At 54.9% G+C, this 14,165-nt stretch overlaps 5 protein-coding genes across 5 annotated transcripts; 1 reads left to right on the top strand and 4 right to left on the bottom strand.

Moving 5' to 3' along the window:
- Positions 1 to 364: 364 nt before the first annotated feature.
- Positions 365 to 3,361, top strand: J4E84_009953 (uncharacterized protein; the record flags this gene model as incomplete). The annotated part of the gene is made up of 2 exons (XM_049392512.1): positions 365 to 671; positions 720 to 3,361. The coding sequence occupies 2 exons, from the start codon at positions 365 to 367 to the stop codon at positions 3,359 to 3,361; spliced, it is 2,949 nt and encodes a 982-aa protein (XP_049239742.1).
- A 292-nt stretch (positions 3,362 to 3,653) lies between these two features.
- J4E84_009952 (uncharacterized protein) lies at positions 3,654 to 5,834 on the bottom strand (the record flags this gene model as incomplete). The annotated part of the gene is made up of 5 exons (XM_049392511.1): positions 3,654 to 3,701; positions 3,863 to 4,428; positions 4,515 to 5,435; positions 5,503 to 5,510; positions 5,830 to 5,834. 5 exons carry the CDS (start codon positions 5,832 to 5,834, stop codon positions 3,654 to 3,656), a joined length of 1,548 nt encoding a protein of 515 aa, XP_049239741.1.
- A 643-nt stretch (positions 5,835 to 6,477) lies between these two features.
- J4E84_009951 (uncharacterized protein) lies at positions 6,478 to 7,212 on the bottom strand (the record flags this gene model as incomplete). Its single annotated transcript, XM_049392510.1, has 1 exon — positions 6,478 to 7,212. One exon carries the CDS (start codon positions 7,210 to 7,212, stop codon positions 6,478 to 6,480), a length of 735 nt encoding a protein of 244 aa, XP_049239740.1.
- Positions 7,213 to 10,253: 3,041 nt separating this feature from the next.
- On the bottom strand, positions 10,254 to 11,517 carry J4E84_009950 (uncharacterized protein; the record flags this gene model as incomplete). The annotated part of the gene is made up of 2 exons (XM_049392509.1): positions 10,254 to 11,159; positions 11,206 to 11,517. The coding sequence occupies 2 exons, from the start codon at positions 11,515 to 11,517 to the stop codon at positions 10,254 to 10,256; spliced, it is 1,218 nt and encodes a 405-aa protein (XP_049239739.1).
- A 132-nt stretch (positions 11,518 to 11,649) lies between these two features.
- J4E84_009949 (uncharacterized protein) lies at positions 11,650 to 12,783 on the bottom strand (the record flags this gene model as incomplete). The annotated part of the gene is made up of 4 exons (XM_049392508.1): positions 11,650 to 12,051; positions 12,098 to 12,346; positions 12,396 to 12,529; positions 12,579 to 12,783. The coding sequence occupies 4 exons, from the start codon at positions 12,781 to 12,783 to the stop codon at positions 11,650 to 11,652; spliced, it is 990 nt and encodes a 329-aa protein (XP_049239738.1).
- Between the last annotated feature and the right edge of the window lie 1,382 nt (positions 12,784 to 14,165).

Raw genomic sequence — 14,165 nt, 5'->3', positions numbered from 1 at the left:
CTTGGCAGCTTGGAAATCGAGAGCATCGACATGCTTACCCACATCAAGATCGATGCCCATCATGGCTCACCTGCACAAACCAGCGCCGAGAGAGCCCACAACTCTCTTCAGCCATCTTTCAATTTGCACGCTGAAACTGCCCTCGCACCATACGACGACGCCGCTACCAGCACCCTACATACCATTCGAACCACCGCCGCGGAAGCGTCTGATCCATTCGAGCCTGGGCACAACAGCCTCCCGGTCTACAATATACGCACACCTTGGACATTTGATCGCTAGCGGCCTGACATTCACCATCATCCACATGGGGAGCATCCTGCCTGTCTAGCCCCCAACTCTCACCCGCCTCTCTCCACCCGCCATGAACGACCGCCCGGGAACCATTCCCATGGCTGCGCGTTCCCACCCACGCCGCCCGCCAGCCCACCGCTCCGTCTCTCTCCGCCACAGCCCGCCGCCTAAACCTCAACCATCAAGACGCGAGCCCAAGAAGGCGCCGACTGCTGAGACGTCGCCCACCCTCGCCAGCGACAAGGCCAATCCGCCCTCGAGCGTGTCTCCCCAGCTGCTCTCCAACAAGACCAGCTCGGGCGAGAGCAGCGACGCCGGCCAATGGTTCGAAAAGACCAACAACACGGCCAGCCAGGGCAAGTCGGCCTTCGTCGACAGTGAGTGCCTCCGACAGAGTAGATGAGAAAGTGTGACTGACTATTAAGATGAACCGCCCTTCTTCCTCCGCAACTCGTCTTCGTCCGAGACGCCGCCCGACACCACCCAGGCACAGGTCGCCATGCCCTACCGCCCCCTCGGCCAGATTGGCACCGACGGCAGCAGCACCGAAGACTTCCGCAGCGTCATCGACGACCTGACCGTCGCCAACAAGAAGCTCAAGCAGCGGCTGCGGAAGTACGAGAAGCTCTACGATGCCCACCTGCAAGAAGAGAAGCTGTTCGAGGTGAGGTTCCATGGCCTGCCCGACCACAAGAAGAAAGAACTCGAGGAGACTCTGCGCAAGTTTGCATCAGATCTCGACGAAGGCACCGCCAACGACTACGCCGACATCTCAGCCTACACCCCGGCACTCCAAACCCACAACACCGCCTCCTCCACATCGCGCTTCGCCGAGTCGGGCTACGCTTCCCTATCTGCATCCGGCCCTAACTCGTCAGGCCAATCCAATCAAGACAACGACCACCGCAAGATGACCAAATCCGCCTACAGCCGGCAACAGCAAAACATCCAGTCGTACCTCCACGACATCCCCATGGGCCTGCTACCCAACAACAAGACCGCCCCCATGACCGACAAGTCCAAGAAGAAGATGGTTGTGCGCCGCCTGGAGCAGATCTTTGCTGGCAAGCGCTCTGCGCCCGGGTCCCACCCACACCCAATGCAGCAACAGGAAGTAGCCCAGTCGGCAGCAACAGCCGACCGTGCCCAGCGAGAAGCGACGGGACAAAATCAGAAGCCCGAGGGTCAGCGTGAAGCTCGCATCAGGAACGACCGCGGTGCTAGTGCTGCTCGGGAAAGTCATGCGGACCAGGACGAAGTCCTACAGGGCTTCCGCCCCAGCCTGCATATCGAGGAACAGGACTTCGCTGGCTCAGGTCTATCTCCCGACCAACGACCCACACGACCGCTAGACCTGGACCCTTACCGTGCGCAGGTGCCTACAGAGAACATGGACTACATCCGCCATCTTGGCTTCACCCCACCGGACATGGACTCTGGAGAAGCACCCCTCGGCCACGGCTGGATTTACCTAAACTTGGTCATCAACATGGCCCAACTACACACTCTAAACGTCACACCCGAGTTCGTCAAGGACGCCTTGCACGAGTACAGCAACCATCTCGAGATCTCTCGCGACGGTCGCAAAATCCGATGGAAGGGCGGCCTCGACATTACCAAGCACAGCGGCGACAGCTCGTCGGAGCATTGGAGTGGTGCTTCACCGAATGAGTCCGGCTCCCAGTCGCCTTTCAAGGGTATGAAGACTGGCAACAGCGGTGCCAGCAGCGACATGATGGATGAAGCCACGATTGCCAGAAGGCAAGCTCGTGCCCAGCGTGAGAAGGAGCAAAACAAGTTTGCGTACAAACCCATGTTCTTCCACAAGGATGAGTCGGAGAACGAAGACGAGTTTTACGCCTTCGACGCCGAATCCTCAGCCAACTACTCTTACCAACCCCAGCCCACGGGCAACTCCTCGGGTTTCAGCAGTTCCATCATGCAGAGCTCCTCATCAAAACCTCGCAGGCGCGATGACGGGCCCATGATCTTCTACACCAAGGCCAAGTTCTGCACTGACCTGAGCGGTGATCGTAACGGCGCCTTCCTTACCATGCCCGGCAATTATCAGCCAATTACGAACCAGCCGCTTGGTGCCAAACAGGGCACGTCATCCCCGACCAAGAGGACGTCGTTGGACCTGGCCGAGCCCCGAGGTCCTTTGGACACTACGCCGATGGATGTCGACAGCGGATCACGCACTGTCTCGAGTGGAGATGACCTTGGCTTCTCGCCCGAGGCCTTGAGGAACGACAGCGGTAATACCAGCCCAGAACTCATGGACTTTGAGGCTTCGGGTCTGGGCGGTGTACAGCCAGAGGACAATTTCTCCATCCACGTACGACGATCACAAGTACCCACCGCGCCATCCCATGTCGCCGCTCGCCGCTGGTCGACCTTGTACCCCAAGGCCATCCAGGATGCACTCAACAGGCAGTCGTCTCCCGAAGTCGAGTCTCCTAGATCAAGTCCTCAGCGTGTGATTGAGGAGAGGATTCTCTCTGCGTCACGGAAAAACCTTCCTAGCTCGACTCTTCCTCCCGCCTCCTTCCTTCCATTGGATTCTTGCTCTTCCGGCGATGTCGACTCGGACCTTGCATCCGACGCCTCATCCGAACCCGACAGCGACAGCGACTCTGGCGGCCCTACAACGGCCATGCAGATCCTCAACATCGCGCCCATCGCCTCCGACGTCTCTGAAGGATCCGAGTCCGATTACGAAGACAGCGACGACGGCAGCGTCGACATGCTCGCTACAGCCCGCCAACAAGACCCCAGCGCTGTCCGTGCCAGCGAGCGCGAATACGACGCTGCTCTCGCCGATCGTCTCGCCGAAGAGATTCCCGCAGGAAGTTCGGCTGCAACCGCTGGAGGCGGAAGTGGGTTCAACAGCCCCGCCGGTGGTGTTCGCATTCGCGAGGCTGCCAAGTTGGCTAAGCGTGCTAGCCAGGCTAGCAGTGGAAGCAGCAGGGCTGGTCCACCGGCGAATCTCAAACGCGCCCGCACGAGCGATTCTTTCAACCCGCCTCCGAAGAAGAGTCCCAAGACGCGAATGACGGGGGAGTGATGGATGATGTCTTTTCAATTCCAGTAAATTATATAGTGAGCGTTCACGTTCGGATGATCCACGAGGCGTTTTGGATCTTTTTCCTCTCTTTATGGATGGATGGGCGGCAAGGGACTTTTTCACATGGATGATTTGAAGCCATTTTGATACCCCCCTTTTTGCGATATCGTTGATTGGTTATTTGAGTACCACACATACTGAATGGTAGTACATAGCAATCCATGAAAGTATCAACTGCCAGCTTTGTTCGACCAGACATGTGATGGGCATCGTGATATGACTACATATCTTTCTATGGAAGTTGCAGAACAAAGACTGATTTCATTTCCACATCTCTTAACTACCCGAACGAAAGCCTGGATAGTACACATTACATGCTGCCACCATACCCCCCTCCATCCTAAGCCATGCACTTCGCCCCTAAAACCTACTCACATCCCTCCCAAAAACCCAATTAACCACCCAATAAACCGGCACTAAGACCTTATTCCGCCAACTCACCGTCCTTGTCAAATACGCTCCCCGCCAAATAATCCACGCCACATAGCCCTGTAGTCTGCCACCCCATTTCCCGCCTCCCTGGAACAACGCATTCCAGTTCCCGATGTAAGCTAGTGTTCCGAGGTCGCGGTATGTGAAGCCTTTGGAGGGGGAGGAGGGGGATGGTGGAGTGGACAAGGAACCGTCGTTGAGGCGTTTTGCCAACCAGAAAGCTTTTTGAGAGGCGACTTGGGCGGTTGCTGGGTAGGTTGTTGATTCGATTATTCCGCAGTCGCCGAGGGCGAAGACGGAGGGGTGGACTGCTTCTTGTGCGGAGGATTGCGCTGTTTCCGAGGTGCTGGCTGGGGTGGAGGGGATGAGTTTGACGCGGAGGTGGTCGTCTGTTATGATGGAGCCGGATTTAGAGTCTTTCTTTACTATCCATTTTACGTCTTTGCCTGGAGTGGTGGGTTGGGTAGATGGTGGAGAGGAAGAGGAGGAGCTTGATGGGAGGTAGAGGTCGGTTGGCGCTTCGCGGACGGAAGAGAGGGCGTGGTCGACAAAGGGGTTTTGCATTAGTCCTGTGCCTGGGGTGTGGGGTTAGTGTCGTTCTCGAGTGCGTCTGAATGGAGAGTGGGTGATGTGAGAAGAAGGAAAGAGAAGGGATACTTACTCCATACACACATGCCCACGCCAATCTCGCCCTCCTCTTTCACCTTGAGCGTATACAGATGATAGTCATCCACATCATCCGAAAAGCTCCTTTCCGCCGGCGCCCCCGGCCTCAACTCTTCGACATGGTGACTTGTTTTTATATCGATTCCCTTGCGTTTGAACTTCTGCATCGCGTACCCCGCAAGTTTCTGGTCGAACATCGGAAGTACCTTCTCCGCGACATCGTAAACAGTAATCTTGTGGTACTGAACGAGTTCGGGGTACAGTTTCTTCATATCCTCGTTGATCAGGTCGTGCAACTCCGCGCTGAATTCGATGCCAGTGGGTCCACCGCCCACAACAGCGAAGTTGAGGAGCTGCTTCTTCATTTCGATGGAGGTGGTGGGCAGCGCGGCGCCTTCAAAGCATGCTAAGATGCGATTCCGGATCCTGCGCGCATCGCCTACGTCTTTGAGAAAGAAGGCGTGTTCTTTCACACCCGGCGTGCCGAATGTCTGACTATAACACCCCACCGTCACAATCAACTTGTCGTACTCGACATCAAAAAGCTTCCCTACTTTCGCTTCCTTCTTCTTCTCCGCCTCCCTCTCTTCCGCTGTCTCTCCAGCATGTCGATCCGTAGTCAGCGCAACACCTTGTTTCGGATCGTCAACCGCCTCTTCAATCGTAATCGTCCTGTTCTTGAAATCGACATCGTCGGCCCATCCCTGGAAGAAATCCACTTTCGTTCGCCGGCTGCGCACGGGTTCGAGCGCGGTCCTGAATTCCAAGGTACCGACTGCGGTGGAGGCAAGGAGAGGTGTGAAAGCAAAGTAGGATCGTGGCGATACGACGAGCGTTTGGAATTTAGAGGAGTCGAGACTGCGGGCGACTGTAAAGCCCGCCCAGCCGGATCCTAGGATGACTACGCGCTCGCGGTCTGGGATGGGGTTGTTAGTAGCTGGGGTCTTGTACCAGAGGTGAGCTCAGCAAGGAGAACAACGTACTATCTCTCCTCTTATCCAATTGCTCAATCGTAATCATCCTCTTTTGTTCCAAGCTCTTCCCATACTTTGCGCTTATCAAGGCTCCTGTTCGACATAGCGATGCCGTGCGCGATCTCATCGTAGGCGCAGACACCAGTTCCCTAACACCACCCGGTAACAGCGACATTCGAGTCGGCGACAGCATCTTTCAGTCTTGATTGCCAAATTTCCATTCGCGATTCCTGGATATTGAACGAAAACAGTGTTTACCAAAACCAAAGTTTTATTTATCGACACCCACCCACTCGCCGGGTGCTTGCGGGTCGACCAACGGAAGTCGGCGTTGACGCCATGACGTATGGCTTTTGCAAGCTTGACGCGCCGAATGTTGCCGAGGAAGGTTCCCACATGTGATTGTAGACTAGGGGTTTGAAAGCGCGAAGCTCAAACAACTTGTTCGATTGAACAGAATGCGACAAAGTGGCAGGTGGTGTGGTCAAGTTGAGCGCAGGGTTGATAGGCGTGGTCAGCACCGACGAGAAGGGCCGTGAGATCGCGTTAGTCCTACGATGCTATCAACATGGTTTAAAACTGTGATCTCGCCAACTAGCATTGTGTGCAGTGTTGATGATGGGTTGGTGTAACCAACTAATTTGATAGACGATGTTGGCATCTTCGGACTGGTGACAAATGTGATGACGGGTGGCACGTAGATGATGAGACCATCTCAAAAGTCACATTGGGGTGGTCATTAATTTCAGAACAAAAGACGCCTTTGGCCACGTACAAGATACTTGCATAACACGCCTTCCTTTCAAAAACGACTCTTGTGCTATACATCTCATATTCACACAAGCAGCAAGTAACCTAGTATCCCGGCGAAGCGATATCTGCAATAGCAATACGCGTGGGTATCCCATAACCTGCCGATTCCCAACCAGTCCATATACTCCAGGAAAGAAAAACGCCCATAGCTGACCTCTCCCAAAACATCACTCACTTCTTCCCATTCCCACCCCCCAAGTACCCCACCACATCCCCCGCCCTCTCCAACCTCGCCCTCGTCTCTGGCAACCCCTTGTTCAACCTCTGCAATCCCGTCACCGCCCTCTCCCAATTCCTCTCTACCTCCTCTTGTCTCTGCAGTGCCTCCACCCCAGCCACATCCCCATCCCCATTCCCAGCAGCAGCAGCATTCTCCGCCATACTCTCCTGCAGCGCCGCCCACACCCTCTCCTCCTCTTCAAACCCCTTAATCCACGTCTCCGCCGCAACTTTCGGCGTTGTCCTCCGTTGCTGACTGATTTTCGCAATGAGCGCATCGCGTTTCGCTACTGTAGCAGATAACTGACTCCGCAGTTTATCGTCGAAAGGTTCGTATTCGACTGTTTCCACCATGGACTCCCCTTCTCCTCCTCCACCACCACCTCCTCCTCCCCCATGTCCATTCACAGCCCCATCCATCCCCTCCCCATCCCCACTCTCCACAACATCAATCCCATTGATGCTAACATTCTGCCTTATCCCCTGCAGTACTTTCGCAACAAATATCTCAACGAGGTCTTCAACCGAGCGCCGCAGTTCGTCTGGCGCATCGCCGTTTGTAGCGCTGGAGGGCACGGGAGGGAGGTGCAAGTCGAGTTTCTGGCGCGCGGCGGTGCGGATTTGCGATGTGAGGAAGGTGAGGTCCGAGGGGGATTGGAGTTCGATTTTGCGGTGGGAGGTGTCCATTTTGCGGTGGTATGGCAGGCGTGGTAATATGTGAGGGCTGTTGTTGCGCGGGCGCGCTGTGGTGGGGGGTTGTGGGTCGGGTGTGCTCTTGTAGTTAGATGAACGGTCTGCGCAGAGGTGTTGTTGTAACTGTTCTGGGTAGTAGCAGTGTGTTGAGTCGTGGAATGCGGGTCGTCGTTGTGGTGGTCGACTTTGTTATGGTTCTCGTTTGCGAACGCGGAACGTGGACCGCGCGCGTCTTCGTCGGCTTATCAGCCTGCCTTATCGGGGCCGAGGTGTGGGGCTGCCTGCATCCCTAGAAGCTGCGATGAGCACTCGAACAACGCAGTCGATACAGTCGGATGTAGGATAATGTATCGTTAACTGTGAATTGTTTGATTTGAGATACATCCTTATGGATAATCCCTAAACCCCAAGAGCAGTGAGTAACCGCATCCCGCAACGCCGTAACCCATCCAGTCCATTCTCATGATATACAGCCCTCAACCCAAACGCCCATGATTCCATACCAAACGCCTATCCCAACCCATATAAACATAACCTCAATACCGCGTAATCCATAAAATGCCAAAGCATATGCACATCCATTAACCAAGAACCCGGCGCTTGTATCATGCCCACGCATCTCTCCACATGTACTCCGCACCACCCAGCCAATCTTCTATGACGGGAACATATTCCTAACCTCCTCATCCGTAACAATAATATCCTTCACAGGATCCTGTCGTCGCTCAAGATCATCGAAGTGGTAGTCGACGTAGGAAGGGAGGAACATCTCTGTCGCACACACCGTCATTAGCCCAAATCCACATACCCATAACCATATAACCCATCGTCCAGCCCCGCCACCAAACCCTCTACATTCTACCGCTAAAAGAAGACGAGAGAAGAGGGAGAACAACATACCCATATTCCAATCAAACCCCTGACTAGCCTTGACACACGTAATCAGCCTCAGCGCACCCTCCCCCTCCTCCTCTCCCACATTAATAACAGTATGTTCCTGCCGCGAAAACGTTTCGCTCATCAGGCTCTCCCGGCGCCGCATACTGCTTGTGCCGCTCTGCGGGCTACTAGACGACGAAGAGGGTGTGGAGCCATAACTACCACTACCGCCCGCACTACCATACGAGAAGCGGTTCGAAGATGGCGTGAAGTTGTAGTTGTAGTTGTAGGTATTCGGTGTCGAAGGCGTGGACGCCGCGAACGAGGATGACGAGGAGGAGGAGTGGTGGTGGTGGTGGTGAGAAGAAGACGCAGGGCCCTTGCCCTTACGCTTTGGTATCGCGATGGCGGTTGAGGATGACGACATGGTGGGATAGATCGCTGGAGAGCTGGGTAGATAGATGTAGCGGTAGATAGGTAATGGAGATAAGGACCAAGGACCAAGAAGACCAGACCAGCAGAACAGCCGTTATAAATCAAACATGCAATTCCCCGAAAGACCAGAGAACAAGAAGAAGAGAGGAAGAACAACGACAACGAGGAGTAACAGTCATACGCCTCGGACATGCCAACCCCAACCCGTCCGCGGTATAGCCCGCACCGCCGCCCAGTCCAAGTCCGCATCGCGTCTGCCTGACTCCTCCCTCCAACCCTAACCTCGCAGCTCCACCGCAGACCCCGGACTCTTAGCCGATCTCCAGGCGCGGACGTAAGGTGTGTAGCGCTGTGATTGGCTGGCTGCCTACATTAATGGATTCCGCTCACGCCTCGCTGTATCGGCGTGGGGCACGTGTGACAGGCACCCACTCCGCACCTGGCCTGGCACCCACGCACCTTGGTGTCTTGCTTGCGTCTTGCGTCTTGCGTGTGCATGAGGCGGCCACGGGTGTGTTGCGTGGGTGCATGGAGCATGATGCATGCATTAGGTACTTAGGTACTGTAGAGGAAGTGTAGGGGAAGTGTAGCTGTTATCTATCTGCTTATCTATCTTGATGGATGAGGGTATGGAGTATTGAAGCCGACAACATCCGGTGCATTTTCCGCTGGAGAGATTGACTGCATTCATCATTCTGGCTATCATCGGATTGCACATGCCAGAGCCGCGATTGCGATTGCGAATATGTGGGGGAGAATCAGGTCATCCGGGTACAGTGGGCGAGACAGGTGACGTAGCGACGAGGGAGGCGTTATCGCCCTGTCGGTCCGTACCTGACGTGCGCATCGAAAACAACGCATGCATATCCATGCACTCACCACTGAGCTGTTCATCAAGGTGGATAGTCTTGTCAACATCACTTCGCGTACATCACGTACATCACATACACGAAAACCACACATGTAGAAGTATCAAAATGACGAGCTACAAACGCTCAATTCCATTGGAAGGGACAAGCATAAACCACACAACCAGCCCACTCTGCATCAGTCGGCAACCGCGCAGATTGCTTCCAAAAACACCCTCGCATATACTCGCATACGCGTTTCCTATATATCGTACAAAACCAACTGTGGATATCGCTCGTGTGTTTCGCTCGCAAGAAGGACTCTGTAAAAAACTGCCAATCAAAACAGCAGCGAGGTAGGAACTTCGGATACCTGCCGATGAACTCGTAATTAGTAGCGAGAGACTTTGAAAAGGTTAAAAAAGCAAAAGCACATGAACAACAAAAAGGACTGGCATAACCTCCATAATAAACAGAGCGCGCTAGAAACCAAAAACAAAACAAAACCATCGCAGCAGAACAACCACCAAAAAGGAAGTAAACTGCGAAAAAACGGAATCAGACATGTCCACCGTGATCCTCAGCAGCAGCCCAAACCAGTCCTTTCACCGGGGGTGGGGGGTATCCTCGAAAATATAGGAGATGCGCCCAATATACGCCTGTACTCCGGGCTGATGACTAGATGATTCGTAGAGACGGGTTTTTATGTTCCGCGTTGTTGTTGGGTAGTAGTAATAGAAAGGAATCGGGAAATGAGTGTAGGTAGATGGTGTCGGGGCGTCAAACAGCAGGAAAGACGTAGTAATAATCGGGGGTATCGTATCTTTTTCGTGACGTTGTGTACGCAATGTCGCGCGCAGGGAGGAGACGAATCTACCATCCCTTCTTACGTGCAAATCGCTTGTTGAGGAGGACCAGGACCTTGGTCACGTTGAACTGGACATATTCGAGGTCCAGATCTTCTTGGTTGTCCTTTTGCATCTCCAGTAGATCGTCGAGCTTGAGGTCGAGCTCGAGAAGACCGCGATTCCGCCCTTTGTAGTGGAGCGAGATGACAAAGGTGCCGGGTAGCGGGCTTGTGAAGTTGAAGTAAATGTTGGCTCTCCTATTCTCCGGGACATTGCTCTTCTGGATCACGCCTTCTCGCTCGAGCTGCTGGTGGGTGAATTTGTAGGGTCCGAGGACTTGGTGTTTTTGCTGTTTCCTTGTCTTGCCTTCAGATTGACTTCGGACGTTGTGGAGGTACGACTTGTACGTGTCAAGCTGGCTGACCAGGAAGCCATTGTGATCGCGGATGGTGCGGAACACTTCCTCGAGCTTCCGTGTCTCTTCGATGACCTTTTCCTTCATGGAGCCCAAGTGCACCAGCTCTTGTTCGACTTCGTCGCGGAGTAACGAGAAGCCGTCTTCCTTGTCAATCACGCCAAGATCCTGCAGTTGGCTGAGCAGCTCCATGCTACGGATACCCTTCTTGACCATGACAGAGTCGTTCTTGGTCGTGGCAGCTGCTTCCGCAATCCTGTCGAGGCGCAATGGCCGTCGCGTGATGGAAGTGTTGGAAGGAAGCGAACGAAGGATCATGACGAATGTCGACTTGGCTTCCATGAAGAAGATCTCTTCCTGCGTAATGTCGAGCGCTGCGGTCAGATCGTCAAGCGGCGTTTCCCATTTGCTGAATAGCGGGAGATTGATGGCTCTGTTCTCTTTTCGGGGAAGCTGTGCTGGAGCGGAGCCGAGCTCGTTGAGAATGACGCCTAGATGCGAACTGTCTTCTTTGGCCTGGTTTTGTTAGTACGGCAACGCGCATGGATGTGTGATTGCTTACCAGTTCAGCTGCATGTCGCTCCAAGAGCGAGTGCGTCGCATACACTTCGTTCAACGTGATGGACAGCTCTAGATCCTTCTTAGACAGAGCAACGTAGTTGTCCATCTCGAGAGTATCGTAAAAGTCCTGTACCTCGCACAGGTCCAACAAGAACTTATTGATTCGCTCCTTGTTCTGGTGGATGAATGGCTGCAGCTTGACCATGTAGGGCTCCTTGGCATACGATGGCTTGTTTGCGAGATTCTGCAGCATCTTGGCGATATACGTTAGTGTCCGCTTGGGGTTCTCTGCTGGCAGCACATCGATGAGCATGTACGATCTTGGGGTGACGATGGCGGGGTTGATGAAGCGCAGGAAGAAGAAGCCTCCGATGAGAGTGCAAATGGTCTGGTCCTGGGCATCAGGGTACTTTCGTCTCGACAGACTTCGAATCTGCTTGCATATCTATCGGATGCCGTATGGCGTCTCCTCGAGGCCTTTGATGATGGTTGTGAGGAAGTTGTTGGCAATCTCCATGAGCATGTTGACTCGCGGTGTGATGATGTTCTGTACCGTCTCGTTCTCGGCAGCCTGCTCTGCGGTAACGCCCTTGGGCAGGTTCGCGGGAAGAGTTCCTTGGATCTCAAGCTCAGTGACCATCTTCTCGTATACCTTGAGCGGGTTAATCTCAAGATCGAGGTCCTTCAGCTCAATGAGCGAGTTGATGCTGTCCTGCAAGACGACCTTGAGGTAGCTCTGACCGGGTCCTCGGCGGGTGTATGTGGTCATCATGCGCGAGACGGGTGTGTTGGCACGCAGGAGCGAGCTGTAGTCTGGGGTGTTGTCGAATTGATACGTGAGTACAGACTGAGCGAGGTTAGCTGTGATGCGCAAAGCTGGAGGCGCAACCTACCTGGAACATGGTCAAGAGCAAGTGCTCTTCGCGGCTCTCATACTGGTTTCCGTAGATTGTGAACATGACAGTCTGCAGTAGGGCATCAATCTCGGCCATGGAGACGAGTCGACACAGATGGGCAATATGGCGTGGCTCGGATTGGAGGAGGAAGAGCAGGTTGCCGTACTTCTGCGTCTTCTCGTCGTTGGGAAAGAAGCCTTCCTGGAGTTCGAGGCCGTCTCCCAGGTGGTCGGCGACTTCATTCTGCTGCAGGAGAGTCAGTACAGGCGCGGGGCGTGTGCAGCGTTGAGCGCACCTCTTCCAATGCCATGCGGTTCTGGATCAGCAGGGCTATCCGCGAGTCGAGATAGCGCACATCCTTTTCCAGGACGAAGTTCTTCTTGGACTGCGACGAGATCTTGGCCTTGAGTTCGCGGAGTATCTTCTGGGCTGCGAGGGTTAGTTTATTGTAGTATATTGCGAATGAATGGCGGCGTACCTCGGGCCAGGTCATCTTCAATCTCGAGCTCCTTGTCTTTGGCGGACATGGACAGGTACAGGGCTGTGACGGAGTAGCGCTTCGACTGGCGCACCGAGCGCGAGCCATCGTGCGACGACATTGTGTTCTGGCGCGAGACGGGGACAAACGACGACGAGGACGACGTCGAGGCGCGCGAGGGAGCATGCAGCATAGAGACGGCCATGGCGGGTCGGGGGTGTCGCGGCGAGGGCGACGGGCAGGGCGGAGACGGAGACTTTGTTTCTTTGTGTGCGCGGTCGCGGTCGGGCGGGTTGGGTCAATCAGCGACGGCGACGGGGATTGCAGCGACTACGACGGGGGAATTGCAGCGGGAGGGCCCGTCCAGCGAGAGGTCGACGGGTGGTGCAGCGTGCAGCGCAGGGCCGTGGTGTGCAGGCAGCGTGGGTGTTGGTTGGATTAATCTAGGGGGTGCCTCAGTCACCGGGAGTCGCGACGAGGGCGAGGGGTAGCTCAGACGGTGAGTGGTGGGAGACAATGGGCAGGCTGCGACATTCCAGATGGCGCGACTTCCGCTTCAGATGCAGATGGCAGGAGCGACAGCGACAGTGCAGCGACGGTGACAGCAACGGCGGGGGTGGGGATACTTGGTGCAGGCGGGAGGTGAGAGTCTGAGTACTCCTAGAGGGGAGAGTGAAAGTGTCTACCTGGGAGTAGTATGGAGTGGTCTGAATGGGTGTTTCAGTGTCTTGCAGAGTGGAGAGGGCCAAGCATGTGGAGGCCGCAGGTGGGACGTCAAACGAGGCAGGGGCAAACGGCCACCCACCAGACTCGCGCGCCAGATAGCAAGGCCATGGAGTCGGCATGGGTGCGAAACCGTCGTCAGCTGCTCGCCTGCCCCTGAACGTCCACCTCGACGTGCCTGAAGCAGCAACGTGGTCCGCGCCCAACCGACCAAGCTGGTTCCTGGCTAAGCCCGACTAGCACACGTCAAGCCCGACGCTCTCTACATTGACTTGGAGCCTGCATCTCATCACATGGTCAACATTTGAATATCCCCGACCTTTAGTCCATCCACCCGCGTGAATAACCCGTCGACTTGTGCAGCTACCGGAGGCCTTCGCTGCCGACAGCTTAGCACCTTAGCAACGCCTGTGGCGGCGGGCTGCACGAGATGTGGAGGTGGCCAAAGCACTAACCTGCCTTACTGCCCGCACAAGTGTACTAGGAAAATTGCCCAGCCCAGCATGCAGTCCGCCCGTCGTCGATGGACAAGGGCATGCCATCGCAAAGTCCGACCCGCCGCCATCGACTCCTACTAGACATGATCCTACCAGACATGATTACTCTGCATAGATACTGACCCGTACTGTACATACAACATTGTCCTCCGCGTCGATCAACCCATCACCATCTCATCTCGGTCCGATGATCTCTACCATTTGTCCGCCCGCTGCAGAATAGTTTCGAAACATACGTGGCGCACAGTGCTGCACAACGACGACTATCGCAATGTAATGCTCCAACATCGCTGATAGCCATGTCGTCCTAGCGCCGACCGCGGTGATCAAATACCGCCATACCAATACAATGCGCCACAAGACTTTT

The sequence above is a fragment of the Alternaria hordeiaustralica genome (genome assembly GCF_023758085.1).
Source record: "Alternaria hordeiaustralica strain BMP 2776 chromosome Unknown scaffold_34, whole genome shotgun sequence".
Lineage (NCBI taxonomy): Eukaryota > Fungi > Ascomycota > Dothideomycetes > Pleosporales > Pleosporaceae > Alternaria > Alternaria hordeiaustralica.
This window is presented reverse-complemented; position numbering and strand designations above follow the sequence as displayed.